The sequence below is a fragment of the Arachis ipaensis genome, chromosome B2, assembly GCF_059453495.1.
Source record: "Arachis ipaensis isolate K30076 ecotype BB chromosome B2, ASM5945349v1, whole genome shotgun sequence".
NCBI lineage: Eukaryota > Viridiplantae > Streptophyta > Magnoliopsida > Fabales > Fabaceae > Arachis > Arachis ipaensis.
In genome coordinates this window covers 19,686,111-19,702,951 of record NC_142437.1, presented here as the reverse complement: position 1 = coordinate 19,702,951, position 16,841 = coordinate 19,686,111, and the positions used below count along the sequence as shown (strand labels likewise).

At 34.8% G+C, this 16,841-nt stretch overlaps 1 protein-coding gene across 1 annotated transcript; it reads right to left on the bottom strand.

The window, feature by feature from the left end:
- Positions 1 to 6,257: 6,257 nt before the first annotated feature.
- Positions 6,258 to 11,918, bottom strand: LOC107628217 (uncharacterized). The gene is made up of 7 exons (XM_021115616.2): positions 11,755 to 11,918; positions 8,934 to 9,159; positions 8,330 to 8,596; positions 8,116 to 8,229; positions 7,937 to 8,019; positions 7,797 to 7,854; positions 6,258 to 6,574 (listed from the first exon to the last, which is right to left on the bottom strand). The coding sequence occupies exons 3-7, from the start codon at positions 8,457 to 8,459 to the stop codon at positions 6,495 to 6,497; spliced, it is 465 nt and encodes a 154-aa protein (XP_020971275.1). The 5' UTR covers positions 8,460 to 8,596; positions 8,934 to 9,159; positions 11,755 to 11,918; the 3' UTR covers positions 6,258 to 6,494.
- Between the last annotated feature and the right edge of the window lie 4,923 nt (positions 11,919 to 16,841).

Below are 16,841 nucleotides of genomic sequence, written 5' to 3'. Positions count from 1 at the left end.
TAATGAGTGGTGGAATTTTCAACATCATTTAAAACGAAATTTGTCTCTTTTTCTTTGTCGTCCTTTTTCAAAGATGCTTGATAAAGATCGACTAGGTACCTCGGGATACGACAGGTATGCGGCCAATGGCCCTTTCTATCACAATGAAAATATTTATCCTCTGTTGATTTATTTTTCCTAGTGTTTCTTTCTTTATCCCACTTTTGGTGAGATCGTTTCTTGTGAACATAATTCCTTTTCCTTCCATAATTTTTTTTTCTTACTAAAATCTTGTCATTTACCTCTTTTGGGGTAATGATTTGTGTAACACCCTAAGTTCTTATACTATCGTGGGGGTTTTTAGAATAAGGTGCCACACTTGAGCCAAGAAAAAAGAATGATTTAATCGTTACGCGTGGCAGGAGTAGATACGTGTAGAGCGGAGAACGAGTAGTGCTAAAACGTTGGAATTTGAATTAAAGGGAAATAAACATCCTAACCGTGAGTACGTTTTAAAATAAAATTACTTATAGGAACCTGAAACAGGAAAAGAAGCTAACTACGTCCTAAACTAATCTCGTTGAAGAGGCTCCCCTACTTGCATCCTATCCTATCCTTGATCAGGAGTCTTTATTCACGAATCGAGGTACCAGGGGTCTCCCTCCAACACCCTTTCGCGCAGTGAAGACCAGGTTCCATTGCGTGGGATGGACCAAAACTCGACGGGGTGCCGAAGTGGGGGAATAGGGTACGTATTCCACCTTTGGACTTCCGTAAGGGTTCAACTCCTCCTCTGGATCCTCCTCCATGGTGTCTTCCTTCCGGCCAGGGTCATCGGGTCCCTCTTCCTCGGCTTCGGAGTCGGACTCGAGGTGTACCACCTTAGGTGACTGCTTTCGAGATGTTGAAGCATTCCTGTCTAGGAAAGTTATGACGGGCAGCTGGGGTTCTTCTTCCACGGGATCTCGACCTAAGTAGATAGTCTGAAGCACGGTAGTAGTGGTCGCAACTACCCACGCGTGCTTTGAGGGGTCATACTCAGAAGCTACCCTCGGGGGGCACTGCGTCGTCTCTATCCGCTGTGCCATGTTCCTCTGGAGACAGTATGGGAAAAGAAAAGGAGTGAGAACCTAGTGTCTCAGTAGGAGTGCTATGCAACACCTCCATATCCATCTCCAGCCCACGTGCGGGATTTTAAAAACAAGCGTATAACATGGCATGTAATATGCATCTTCTTTTTTTGTAAAACATGTGTGTAGAAGAAAGGAAAAACATATAGGAAAATAGAAGGATAATCATCAACATAATCATAATTAAATCTAAGGAAAACATGGAACTTAAGCTTTCATTCGTGCCTTCTTTCTTTCTTAATTTATAACTTATATGGAAGGTATTGAGCTCAAACCGGTGTAAGTGGGAGTCCCCTTCCCTTACCGAAGGTTCTTATCCCAAACGTTTTGGCGATCACCTTCCCTTACCGAAGGATCATATCGATATCTTGTCTTTGGGGGTCACCTTCCCTTATCGAAGGATCATTCCCTCAGTTTAATTTACAATCAAGGTTATTTAGACATACACAAGAAGAGAGTCATATAAAAAGATATTTTATTATATAAGATTGATGGGATAGTCCCCTTCCCTTACCGAAGGTTCTTATCCCAAACGTTTTTCGATCACCTTCCCTTACCGAAGGATCATCTCGATTATCTTGTCTTTGGGGGTCACCTTCCCTTACCGAAGGATCATTCCCTCAGTTCTTTAACAAGTACGGTTATTTAGGCATATACAAGAATGAACCATGCGAGAGAGGAGAGGCATATATCATGATAAAATAAGCATGTTTGAATAAGATTTTATACGAAAGTAGGTACTCTCGTCCCTAGAGGGGTATAAAATAGATGTACATTATTATAAAAAAAATAGGATATTAATTAACTGAATAAAACAATTATAAGAAAACATATACTTTTGACCCTCAGAGGATATTAATGATATAATGTAAAAAGTATAATCTAAGTGCATATAGTAAGAAAGTGAATGTTTGAAATACTTGGATTAGATATTATAAAAGTATGTACCCTCGATCTTTAAAATAAAGGAGCAATAATGATATAAGGGGTCATTTAGTTGCATATAATAAAATAGGGTTCCTTGAACAAGATATAAAAAGGAGCATGTACTCTCGATATTAAAGGAATAATAATAATGTAACGGTAGCAAAGGTCATGTTAAATAATTTAATAAAAGGGCACATAGTAAAATTAGGGAATGTTAAATAATTTAATAAAATGTTATAAAGGGGATGTAATCTCAACATAAAAGGAATAATAATAAGGTAACGGTATCAAAGGTCATATAAGGGCACATAGTAAAATTAGGAAATGTTAAATAATTTAATAGAATGTTATAAAGGGGCATGTACTCTCAACATAAAAGGAATAATAATAAGGTAATGGTATCAAAGGTCACGTAAGGGCACATAGTAAAATTAGGGAATGTTAAATAATTTAATAAAATGTTATAAAGGGGATGTAATCTCAACATAAAAGGAATAATAATAAGGTAACGGTATCAAAGGTCATATAAGGGCACATAGTAAAATTAGGAAAGGTTAAATAATTTAATAGAATGTTATAAAGGGGCATGTACTCTCAACATAAAAGGAATAATAATAAGGTAATGGTATCAAAGGTCACGTAAGGGCACATAGTAAAATTAGGGAATGTTAAATAATTTAATAAAATGTTATAAAGGGGCATGTACTCTTAACATAAAAGGAATAGTGATTAAAGGGTCATGTAAATGCACATAGAAAAGATATGGGATACATATTAATGGATTTCAAGAGGGTATAATTGACAAAATAAATAATCATGCTCAATGTAGATGAGAGATAAGCAAAGAATAATTCATGCCATAAAATACATGAAAGGTGACAGCCATGCATGGATGGAAGAAAACAAAGTAAAACATACTACATGCCAACATAAGTAAGAAAGGTATAATTCCCTACTCTTTTTCCTAACGCTTCTTCGAGCCTGCCTCTTGTGTGTGCACACAGAATATTATTTCTTTGTAGAGAGAGAAGGGAGAGGATTGATATTGAGAGGAGTGATTTTCTACCTATGGGTGCTCCCCTATTTATATACGTCTGGGGATGGGGTGGTTGGGATATTTTAAATTTCAAACTGAGGGCGGTTACTAGGTTCCTATCCAAAATTTCAAAATTCTAATCTTATCTCCTAACCGATTTTCAAACTTTGAAATTTAAATTTTGTTTCTAGAAGGGCGGTTGTTACAATTTGCTGCATTTGCTTCAGGAAATGGGGCAGCGCCAGCTAGGCGCGCTTCATGATTTTTTAAAAGTAACTCATTGTTGCGTTCAGCAACAAGAAGGTAAGAAATTAACTCATAATATTTTTTAAATCATTTTTCTCGATACTGCTGCTGCAGGAGCACATTCGAGGCATGGAAGGTCGAGAAAGTTTTCTCTAACATGTCATTATTAGTTATCTTTTTCCCACATAATTTCATTCGTGAGGTGATTCGAAACATTGCTGAATTATATTCGTTTATGGATTTAAAATTTTGTAGATACAAGTGCGTCCATTCATATCGGGCTTGAGGAAGTATCACTGTCTTTTGATGATTATACCTTTCTTCAAGGTCTTTCTATAGATTTGCAGGATCTTTTAATGTGAGATATTCATTTTTCAATCTTTCGTCAAGATGACGAAGAAGGAATATCATGACTTTGACTTTATCTTTCTGGGATGCACTATTTTCAGCCTTAATGGTATCTCCAAGATCCATTGAATCAAGATGGATTTCAGCATCTAATATCCATGATAAATAGTTGTTTCCAGATATATCAAGAGCATCAAATTCAAGATGAGAGAGTTTCGACATAATGAAAATTTATTACCTGAGTCTTCCTAAAATTTGATCAGAGTTTCGTGCTGATAACGTGTTGTAAAATAAATAAGAAAGATATAATAAATATAAAATAAAGAAGTATAAATAGAAGACTCTACTGTCAGTATTCACCAATATTATTCATATATATATAAAAGATACGAATTTATTTGTTGTATATAAAAGAGAAAGAATAATGTTAATAATATGAAAAGAGAGAGAGAAGATTGTTGTTGTTGATATGTATATCCTCTGAGGTTTTAGCCTCCTATTTATATAGGTATAACATGTTTATATTTTCAAATTTCTTTAATGCTTCTTTAATGTACTTCATTTTTGAGAATATGAGCCGCCCATAATAAATGGGCATCCACATCCCATTCTTATCGCAACAAATAATCAATTATGCGCTATTTGATAACAACATTAGAACGTATAACTGTTTCGTTGCCGAATATCCATCGTATATTCACCTTGATAATATGAAAATGAATAATCATGCATTGCTTATAAAAGTAAACATAATTGAACCTTTTACATATAAAATTCCTAATCGAAAAAGAAAGCCAGGAAGCTAGACCAAGGAAGCAAACCTTCGCGTGTTATGGGAGTTTTGTCTATGGAAATTTTAAAGATGTTTATAGGAATAAAAGAACGTGATTTTTATTCCTATAGAGACTAGCAAACTTGTCTTGGCAGTTAAAGCGAGGCCAAAAATCTACTGCAACTAGCTCTAAGCTAGATACCAAAAAGACACTTAATTGGAAGGGAAAATGTCCTGTTAGCAGGACAAATAAAGACTTTTTGCGAGGAATCAATGGTTTTTGCACATAGGTAACCACTAGCCAGCAAAGCCCTCCAAGATGCAAGAATGGGAAGGGAGTCAAAGACGGATTGCTCTAAGGGATTTATTGGTGTTAGCACTTTCCCTCTTACCTTTGACACCTTGCCTTGGGTCCTTACTCGCTGTTGGGATAGAAGCCAGCTTAGTCTCAGTATGTTCAACTAAGCCACTTTGTCCCTTACAAGAAGATCACTAGTATAAGAACCACACCCGTAGCCAAAGAAAAAAAATAGGGTTTGCATAATTCCATTTCTAATAGAATGCCATCTTTAGGAAAAGCAAAGGAGGATTGATCTACGAATGCCGGGTTATCGAATCTCCTGTTAGGCGTGCCAGCCTTGTTTTCAAGAATTATTGAATCAGAAGCATCTCAGAAGTCCTAGACTGGTTGTAGATAGCTAGGCCCCTTATTAAAAATTTCTATAGGAAGATTCATATGAAAGGCTAGGCACCTTCCCTGCAGTCGCACCACCTTTCATAAAGTTTGATAGAACTAATGCTACATCTGATCTGCTAATAAAATGAGATATTCTATCTCTTCCTCAGAACAAGTGAATAATAAATTTTATTCATCTAGAAGGACGCTTGAAAACATGATTAGGATAGACCTTTTCCATGCAGTACCACACAATGAAGTTGATGGCAAAGCGCGAAGAGCAGCCAATAAGACAGAAATTCCAGCAGTTGGCCGGTTGCAAACCAAATGCAAAAATTCAAGGATAGATTTATTAGGATTACTTGATAGCCGCCTTAGCTTAATATAGAGGATAGAGTGTTGACAATAACAAGTCTCTTTTCTTTCCCTAAGGCTTTAGTTGCTTTGTCCTTGCTAACCCTGTAAGTGCCTAAGTGATTGTGAAGTCTGATTTGTTTGAGGGAATTCTAATAGACTTTCTAGACTCCTCCTTTTTAGCGAGTGTAGGATTTATGTTGCAAGTAAGCGATAAGTTTAGAGAATATTTGATAATTTTGATGATAACATTTAATTGAGATACAATTAATTGAGTGCACTAATTTTATATTCCAAGTATTACAAGAAAGCTTTGATAGGCTCCAATTTTCAATAAACAAACATCAAGCAAATAAACATTCATTTAATATATTTTTACCAAAATAAGGCAACAAAAAAGGGAAGATTTAATCAGATCAGATTTGATATTGAAGAAAAAAACTTCACTCTTGAATATCTACATTATATAGTTGACAATGAATTCAAGAAAAAAGAAACAAGTAAGGATCTCAGTTAGCCATATATTATTCGGCAAAACAGCACATAACTATCATTCAATTAAATAGAAAGGTGCAAGGTTACCTTCTAATTTACCTAGAAATCAATCATAGTCTAATCCTAATTCCTCATACTAAATATGAATTAAAAAACTACATTCAGGTATTTGAAATCTCGAATTAGTAGAAAAATATTACTTAAACCTAAAGAAGGAAATAAGGAAAGAAAAGTCATTTGTTTTTTATTTTAGTGTTCAAAGATTATATTTTTTAGAAAAAAAAACCCGAATTCTTTTTCCTTTAGGCTTTAACGCTTAAAGATACTATTTACAACGAAAATACAAGAAAGATCAGCCGAGAGTACTAATGTATTTGACAAGTGTGTAAGCAGTACTAAAAAACTAAGCATAACTTAAATAGTTTAAGAGACTCGACAACGCTCTTAACATGAAAAGGTAAAATTAGCATTTTGACTACTTACTTAAAACCCTTTTCTTTTAATATATACATTTGATTGATTGACCAATTTTCAGAATAACTTCCACTTCTGCTCCAATGCATCACAGATAAGGCCTACGCAGCATTTAGCACCAAGTGGATAATCAGAAACTGCAAAATAAACAAAAACATAGCATTATTTTTAACTATTATATCCTCAAAAACATGGTTTGAACAGGTTTCTCGAAATTAGAGAAGATTCAAAGATCTATCAACAGGATAATATGAGTTGTTAGGAGCCTAGGCGTTGGGAGTATGGGAAACATTAGACTGCCCATTATCCACGCTATCCTTGTTTAGTGCTACAACTCTATATGCCCTAAAGGGCTATTCCCTCAAGGGTCTAAATTATCACTTAAATTATAGTGGATCATAAAAGTGTTGGAAATGATTATTCACCATCTATATTGTGGCCATCAGTTTACAACACAATCAGCAAGATTTGCACACTGCTAGAGAAACTAGAACTTCCTATTATCAATGGAAACACACACGATAAGAAAGATCAAGTCTCTACTCTCCTACAAAAGAAGTGCAACCTTAGCTTAAGAATAAGTTTATATTAGGTAATAGAGGGATGAAAAAGAAAATGTGGCAAAAGAGAATCAATTTTCTTGTTTTGGAGTTCAAATATATAAAGGAACAAAGATGATTTCAAAGGGAAGTATTTTCCCTTCCCCCACCGAAGTCCCTCTTCTGTTCCCTCTCCAACTTGATAATGAGAGCCACCTACATTTATAACTTCTAAAAGATATCAAAGTCCAATATAATTCCCTTGCACATTAATAAATCTAATGAACTTCCATTTGATTCCATTGTTATTCTCCCAAACAAGAGGATAAATTTTATTCAATTTTTTTCCTTTCCTCTTCGGTCCATTCTAATTAGTTCTATCCTCTTCCATTAATGAAAAATATCTACAAATAATGTTAGTGGGACTAATTCAATCTCCCTATCATTTAGTATGAAATTCTTTGTAATCTTAATACCTAGATAAAATTATAGACGGAACAATGTGCTCAAAGTTTCAGCAATATTAAGCAAGTCAAGACCATATAGATCATAATAAATGAAATATCCAAAATAAAGATATCCACTCTAAAGAGCTTTCACATCTTCCTAGATATTTACTACAAGTTTCTCTTCAATTATTAAATTCTATAAACTGAAAACACTTAAAGATACATAATAATTTATTACTCCAATTATTTAGAGTTGAAGTATGTGTAAATAAAAGAAGTAAACTAGATCTAAGAAATTCAAATGTATTACAAAAGTAAACTAGATCTAATAGATCTAAGAAATTCAAACGTATTACAATTTAATTTAATACCAGAAATGTAATCATGTGTATTGTCCCTTTTTACTTTTCCATTTACCATCGCACCCACCTGAAAATAGATAAGAATCTACCATGATGAATAAAACTCAAAGATCAAAGGTATTCTATTTCACTAATAAAATAAAGTGTACCACAAAAATAGGAGTCACGGCATCACTTAGGGCCCCGACATAGTCATCTATGTCGACCAACATTTCTGAGCTATAAGATAGGCCTGCATGTTCCATAATAAGTTAATAACATTGTTTACTAATGTGTGTCTAAAGATTAACAAAACCTAAAATTAGATCTGAACAACTATAGAACCAACCTATTATAATATGAGAATTGACTGGTAAATGACGCGTCACAGGCTCTTCAACTACACAAATAAGTACCTCATTTGTATCTTTAGCACGAACACAAGACTTTCGAAGCAAATCCACTAGATATTTTAGAAACAATTTTAATTAGTCAAAATTAAAAAAAAAAGTGTTCTTTATATCTAATAAAAGAGTGAAACTAATTAAAAACAAATGACTTACCTATTAAACCACAGAATCGTTTGCAAGTTCGAGGAATGCAAACATGTGGCTTGATTTCAAATAGGGATCCTCCGTCAATTTTGACGAATATAGAACCCACCAAACCATATTTATTAAGTGGACTATCCATAATACTCCGGAGTGCCTGAAAAGGTATAACAAGTAAGAATCACTTATTCTTGGAACTTTCTTCTTTTGCTTCGACAGAAAGTTGGCATCATCATGCGAATTTAGGGTTTAGAATTTAGGGTTTAGGATTTTCCACTTCTAAAACAAAACCCCCTCATTGAATTAAGAAGAAATCAATTTAATTTCCTACATATAGGATTAATATATACATCATCATTTTATCTATTAATCCCCTTTGAAATTAAGGTCTACATGGTAGGGCTGCATAACTAAAGTCACCGCCCTACTTATTCTCTAGGCCAAGGGCAAAACCACATGCATAGACAAGCAATGTATCCCAGTCTGAACATAAACACAACTGAGCCATGGAATGCTTTAGTTCTCAAAGGGGTGTTGGACAAAGAAAGTGATATGTATTTATCTATCATAACATTATGAGATATATGTCCAATCAATGTGGAAAAAGAAAAGTAACCTTTCTAACGAGTCCTTTCTTGAGTGAAGCGTTTTCCAGTATAAATATGGCCCGAGATCTAACATTATGATCCTGTGGGGAACCAAACACCTTGTCCACTGCTCCAATTTTACTATCACGTTCTCTTGACTCTTCTTCCTCTTCACTGCATTGAGTTTGTTTCACAGACATCTTACACTTCAGTCTACTACTATTTGCACATGGAGTGAGCATATTGTGTAACACCCTAGGTAAAATCCTATCCTTGAAGGCCTTTAAACAGGGCGTCACACTTGATAGGAAACCAATGAGCTCAATCGTTATGCAAGAAGGGTAGAAAATTATGCGCGAAAATTTGGGTAGAAATCGAATAGAAGACGAAATTGAATACACTCAAAGAGGTTCAAACAAACATAACAAAATTCCTATGAGTATGGTCCTAAAGAAGAAAGTGCTTAAAGGTAATTATGATGAAAAAGAGAACTAATGCATCCTAACAAATTCCATCGAAGAAACTCCCATCCTTGTGTCATGTCCTATCCTTGGCCCAGACCCTTCAATTTTTCACAAATCGAGATACTAGCAAATCTTCCTCCAACACTTTTTCGCCCAGTGAAGATCCAATTCCGTTGTGTGGGATGAATCAAGACCCGACGAGGTGCCGAAGTGGGGAATAGGGTACGTACTCCACTTTTAGACTTTCGTAAGAAGTCATCTCCTCCTCGGGATCCTCCTCCATTGTGTCCTCCTCCTGGTTAGGACTGTCGGATTTTTCTTCATCTGTTCGAAATATACTACCTCGGGTGACCGTTTCCTGGGTGCTGAAGTGTTCGTATCTAGGAAGGTTATGACGGGCATCTGGGGGTCTCTTTCTACGAAATCACGACCTAAGTAGATAGTTTGGAGCACGACAGTAGTGGTCGTAACTACCCACGCGTGCTTTGTAGGGTCGTATTCAGAAGTTACCCTTGGGGGGCGCTGCGTCATCTCTATCCGCTGTGCTATGTCCCTCTGGAGATAGTATGGGAAAAACGAGAAGGGATGAGAACTTAAAGTCTTAGTAGGAGTGCTATGTAACACCTCCATATCTATCCCCAGCCCACGTGCGGGATTTTAAATAAAAATCATATGGCATGACATGTAATATGAACTTATTGTAAAGTGTAAAACATATAGGCAATAGGAAAGAACATAGGCAAAAATAGAAAGGATAATAACTTATGAAACATCGACATAAATTTTTAAAAAAGATAAATAAATCTCAACCTTTCTTTTATACTTTCTCCTTTCTTACTTGTAGCTTTTATGGGAGGTATTGAGCTCAAACCGGTAATAAAAGTAGGAGTCCCCTTCCCTTACCGAAGGTTCTTATCCTAAACGTTTTGGCGATCTCCTTCCCTTGCCGAAGGGTCATCTCGATCGATCACCCTCCCAGAATCATCTTGATATCTTGTCTTTGGGGGTTTCTTTCCCTTACCGAATGATCATTCCCTCAGTTTAATTTACAATTAGGGTTGTTTAAGCATACACAAGAAGAAAATCATACAAGAAGGGATCATGCAAGAAGAGGGACATATATGATGATAAAAGGAGCATGTTAAATAATTGAATAAGATGTTATAAGAAAGTAGGTACTCTCGATCCTAAAAGGATATAAATAATATAATATATAAAATATCATATAAATGTACATCATAAAAATAGAGTATTTTAAATAGTTGAATAAAACATTATAAGAAGGCATGTACTCTCGACCCTAAAGAAATATTAATAATACAATAGTATAAAAGTTTCTTAAAATTTTACATAATAAAATAGGGTATATTAAATAGTTAGATAAAACATTATAAGAAGGCATGTACTTTCGGTCCTAAGGAAATTTTAATAATATAATAGTATAAGAGATCATATAATTGCACATAAAATAGAATATATTAAATAGTTGAGTAAAACAATTATAAAGAGGCATGTACTCTTGACCCTAAAGAAATATTAACAATATAATAGTATAAAAGATCATATAAATACACCTAATAAAGTAGGGTATATTAAATAGTTGAATAAAATAATTATTAGGAGGCATGTACTCTTGACCCTAAAGAAATATTAACAATATAATAGTATAAAAGATCATATAAATGCATCTAATAAAATAGGATATATTAAATAATTGAATAAAACAATTATAAGGAGGCATGTACTCTTGACCCTAAAGAAATATTAACAATATAATGGTATAAGAGATTATATAAATGCACCTAATAAAATAGGGTATATTAAATAATTGAATAAAACATTTATAAGAAGACATGTACTAACAACTCAAGGGACATGAGTAATATAACGGACAAACATGATTAATGTAGATAAAGGATGAGTAGAAGATAATTAATGCCATAAGACACGGAAACATGATAACATGTATAGATAGAAGAAAATAAAAATAGAGCATACTACATTGTGTTTGCACACGGAATATTTTCATAGAGGGAGAAGGGGAGGATTAGTGTTTGAGAGGAGTGATCTTCTACCTATTGGTGTACCCCTATTTATATACTTTCAGTGGTAGGCTGGTTGGGATAAATTTTAAATTCAAAAGAAGGGTGGTTATTAGATTCCTATCCATAAATTCAAAATTCTAAACTCATCCCCTAACTGATTTTCAAAATTTGAATTTAATTTTGTTTTCAAAAGGGGTGAAGGGAGGTTGTTACATATTGTAAAGTCTGCAATAACATCCACCAATTGAGAACAATCCCTCCATCAGTAATTATTGTTACAGCAAATTACAGCTGACTGAAAACTAAAAAAAAGGAAGAAGAAGAAGGAATTCACCAATCACGAGGCGAGACGAACGGGAGACCGGCGACCAAATGACAGCATCGGCGAGGATACCAAACCAGGACTAGAAGATCAACCGCGAACCAGAAACCACAAGTCCAAAAAAGGCGCCGGCGACGGAATGTGTGAGCAGAGCTGCCCGTGTGTGAGAACGAGTGAGACCGCATGGCAGTAGAAGGGAGTGAATTAGGTTTTTATTAGGCGATGAAAATGGAGGCGAATCGGCGGATATTTGTTTAAATCAAGTAGGCAGCGTTTGTTTTTATACACATGACAGAACTGAGACTGAGATAATAGGATGTGTTTGTTTTTAGAGATAGGACATAGACAAAAATAATAGGATGGAGATACTACAAATTATCTTTTGTGTATTGTGTTTGGATATGATGTACAAGATATTAATGTAATGTCCAGTATTATGTTTGGATACATATGGACAAGACTAAAATATTATATGAGTTGCCGCGGATCTTTTGCTTCAGCTAATGTGCTTCAATAGTCGAAGAAAGAGAAAAAGCTAATCATTGATCCGAACTCATATTATCTTTGCCTGTGAATCACCTCATCATCAAAGAGATTATCTTAAAATGCCCTTCAAATCCCTCCGAGTAATTAATTAATTCCGAAAGCCCCGGTCTAGCTTCACTAACTGGATTCACAGTTTTCTAGATCTACTTTCTCATCGGACAAATCAAGAAATCAAAATGACAATAACTACGATTGATGGAGGAGAGACATATGTAGGTTGGTACAATCGGAGGTATCACCATATTAAGCAAAGGACTAAAATAGCTATGTGATTCCAAATTATCTACATCAAGAACAAATTAATTTAATAGAGAATGAGAGTACGTAGGAGTACAGACAGAACTTGAAAAAAATGTTTGAAGAGATAAAAAATTTTAACAAAAAATATATAATAGTATTTATATTAAAATAAAATTTATAAATATATTTATTTTATTTTTAAATTTATTATTAATATGTAGGAATACATATGGTTAAGAATAACAAAAAAATAAATCTGAGTATGATTAAAAAAAACTGTTTAGGTTAATAAGCCAAATTAATTTTAAATAAAAAATCAATTTTCAAAAAATCATTTTTATATGAAAAAATTAGTTTTTGCATATAAAAATTTATTTTTATTTAGAAAACTAATTTTTTTTTATCTAAAAACTGATTTTTCTTTTCAAAAAACTAATTTTTCTTTAGATTATATAAAATCAATTACAACTTATGAATTATTTTTTAGCATTTTAAAAGATCAATTTTACCTTTGATAATATTTATCTTTCAAAAGTTTTAAGATTAATTATTTTTGTTATTATTTTATTACAAATCAAATAATATAATATAAGGTTAAAATGGTATTAAAGTAAGAACGATAAGAAGGAAGAAATTATCCAGCTCAATAAAAAATTCTACAAGAAGGAGAGAGTACCTAAAAAAAATAGAGAAAGAAGAAGAACGCAAAGATAGAGAAAGAGCAGGGATAAGAAAGTACCTCTCTCTGAGAATAACGCAATAGGAAAAATAAGAAGGGATAATAGTGGAATAATAAAAAATATCTACGGACAAAAAGAAAAACAAAATTTATAAAAAAGTCCATGTCCATTCTTTCAAATCCTATGTCCATCATTGTCCTTCGTAAAAGAGTAGACACAAAAGTATAAAAAATTGTCTCGAAGACAATGTGTTCAGTGTCCATGTCTCTGCTTCCAAACGCTTTTAAACATGTATTGTCTATGTCTTTGTGTCCTGTCTCCGAAAACAAACGCTACCATAGGGTGTTCATAGGCATGGAAATCGGATTTGTCCTAGTTTAGACCCAACCCTAAATAAAACAAGGCCTAAATCAAATAGGGGCTGTTTATAGGTCGAGTGAAATTGGTTTGTCTGATTTAGATTCGCCCCTAAATATATATTGAATTTATTTTCTACATTTTAGTCCGGTTTTAAATCCGATGAAACCTAAATATTTTCGGACCACAACTATATCAAGTTCAAATCAGGTAAAAAATGGGTCTTTAAAACTTTAACAATAATTTATAAAAAAATTTATTTATAAAAAAATTTATTTATGATGCATTTATTTATAAAGAAGAAATTTATTACCGAAAAGTTTATATTTATATTAGAACTTGAATTTGTCCATAAATTCTAATTTGATGCTTTTTAATTTATTTTTTAATTCAACAAATGTGATTAAAAATAAAATAATAAGCTTAAATTAATATAACAATATTAAAATTAATTTAAAATATATATACTTTTTTTAGTTTCCTTAGGGTGCACATGAGTGAAACCGGATTCGCCTTGATCTGGACCTGATCTGAGTCTATTTTTGAGACCCTTATTTGAACTTAAATCGAATAAAATCACACCAAATTAGTCCCTAAAATATTTGAAATTAGGTCAGATCTTCGGATCGGCCCGATCATGTGCACCCCTAAAATCAAGCCCATATAAACTGTTGGTTAGACGGATCAAACTCAATTAATTCGAGAAGGCGTCGCGTTGCTACAGCATTGCTGGTGAAGACCCAGACGAAGGTGCTGATGTAGGTGACGGCGAGGAAGCATTCAGATGAAGGCAGCAGTTAGATTAGAATGGCATTGAGGCGCAAGCGCATCGAGTTCTGTGATCTCCAGGTTGATTCTCTGGGTTGGGGCTCCATTTTTCGACGATTTGGGCCCATCTCCAAAAATAAAAACAAAGTAGCCTGTGGATTAAGTAGATGTCTCATACTCTCATTTGACCTTTGTTTTGTATTTTTCAAAAAAATATAGCACTTTTTTCTAATATTTATTGACCCAAATTTCTCTTTGATTAACTCTTTTTTTTTTCAAAAGTGATATATTTTTGTCAAATTTTTTTAACTTGGTTGAGGAAATTCGAAAAAGAAAACAAAATTCTTTCGAGGTAGTGGCGGTGGCGTAAGGGCGGTGGTTCGTCCTGCTTGCGTTGAGATGTGAGGTCCGTGGCAATAGTATCCCGCTCGCATCCCTTCGGATCACTAGAGTGTGCAGGCACAAAATCCTGGACGGTGTTCCGAGCACCATATCTCGGGGGTTCCCAATTATGATTTCGAAAGGCGACGTCTCCATGGAGATGTGTCGGGTTGGCAGTTGAACTGACAATGTGATATCACAGCTAATAGGACATGCATTCATCATGTGCATCTTCTATCTGTTTGTTTGCTTTGCCGACTTGTAATTGCTTGCCTAATTATATAACATGCCTAATTGCCTACTTGAATTATTTGTCATATATGCTTATACTTGTGTGTTACTTGCATTGATAATATCTATGTTTTCGACTGGGATTGAGGAGGTTCGAAAGGCGGTGGCGATGGGATCGCATGGAGGATAGACCAAACGACTTAAAATAAACACATAATTATATAAAATAATGCTACAAGTTCAATCTTCAAAGAGAATCGAATCTCATGAATGCAGCCTCCTCCTCCTTCTTCTTCTTATGCTACTGCTTCATTCACTGTACTGAGCCACTGAGCAGACCAAAGTAGTAGCAGTTATTGAATAGCTACTACTTTTAAAGCTCTTATTTATTTATATAAATTTTATTTAGGAACTTGGTATTGTGTGTCTCGAACTGTGGTTATTTAAAATGACGTTGGCATGAGAAACCATGATGCTTTGCTTATTTGTATGCTAATTTTCCCTTTTTTTTTCTTTTGTATTTCAGGGGTAGGAGAATAACTTCAAATGGACGAAGGAATCTTGACCAAGTTTTTGGGAGAACTTTGGTTGCTCTTTTAGAATGGCATCATACTATTGAGAACCGATGGTGGCCCTATACTAAGATTTAATTTTGCTCCGGAGACAATAATTTTTTTTCACCTGTCTGTATCCATTTTAATTTCGAGTTTTGGATGAGGCTTTAGTTTAACATTACCGTGTTATCATGTGTAAGACTGAAACAGACAGAGTTGTTGATTTTTATGAAAAGAGTTATGTATTTAGTTTTATTTTTAAAAAATATATTACTAAAATTGGATCTTGAATTATGCTGGAGCATCAAAAGTTTGAGAAAGAACAAAATAAATATTAAATTTAGTTGAATATCTGTAACTTTAAAATATCATTAATTAATTTAGTAAATACCAGTAAAATTGATTTTAAATTGTATAATAATCTACAAGTGTATGTCATCTGCCAAGGATTCTAACTAAAATAATAATTTTTAAGAAAATATACACTTGCCAAAGCATGGAAAAGTCATGAGTTATGAATATAATCAATACTAATAGGGAAAAACAAAAGGTAATAAATAGCTAGTAGAGATTTAAACTTTTTAGAGGAAGCAAGCAATATAAATATTAAGTAAAAAAGATTAAACTAACAACTCTAAATATCATGGTTCTGAAAACCGAACCGGACCGGCCGGTTCAATCGGAAAAACCGGGAACCGGTCACCTAGCCGGTCCGGGTAAGGCCAGAAACCGTCTGGCAAAAAACCGGGGGAAAAACCGGTCGAACCGGCGGTTAACCGGTGAACCGGGAGAACCGTCCGGTTTTTTTGCGGTTTTTGGAAGGGAAGTTAAAAGATTAAACGGCATCGTTTTGGCTCTTTTTTTTTAAAAAAAAAAAAAAAAAAAAGAAAACGCCTAAACGAAAGGAAGCCCTAAATCCCCTAATCAGTTTCCACCTTCCAGAGATCACCCACGGCCCCAAGCTCCAGAAGGCAGAAACCACCCAAGCACAGTTCACCACCCAGTCACACACAGCCATCAGCCTCTTCGCAGTCGCATACCCACCAGCCCACCACCACCAAACGAGCAGCCACAGCAGCGACGATGTTGACCACCGCAACCACCACCGTCGTTGCCGAGCTCGCCTCCTCCTTGGTCGTCGCCGAGCTCGCCTACTCGTTGGTCGTCGCCGACACCGCGTCCTCGCCGTTACTCGCCTCCTCCTAATCTACTAATCCGGGAAGCCTGCCCCCAAGCCTAGCCTCCACCACCGCCTTGTGCCTCTATTGCCGCTGCGCCATTCGTCGCACCGACCCCTGTTCGCTCTCAGACTCACCAGTCGCAGGCACGCTGTTTCTTCCTCGAGCGTC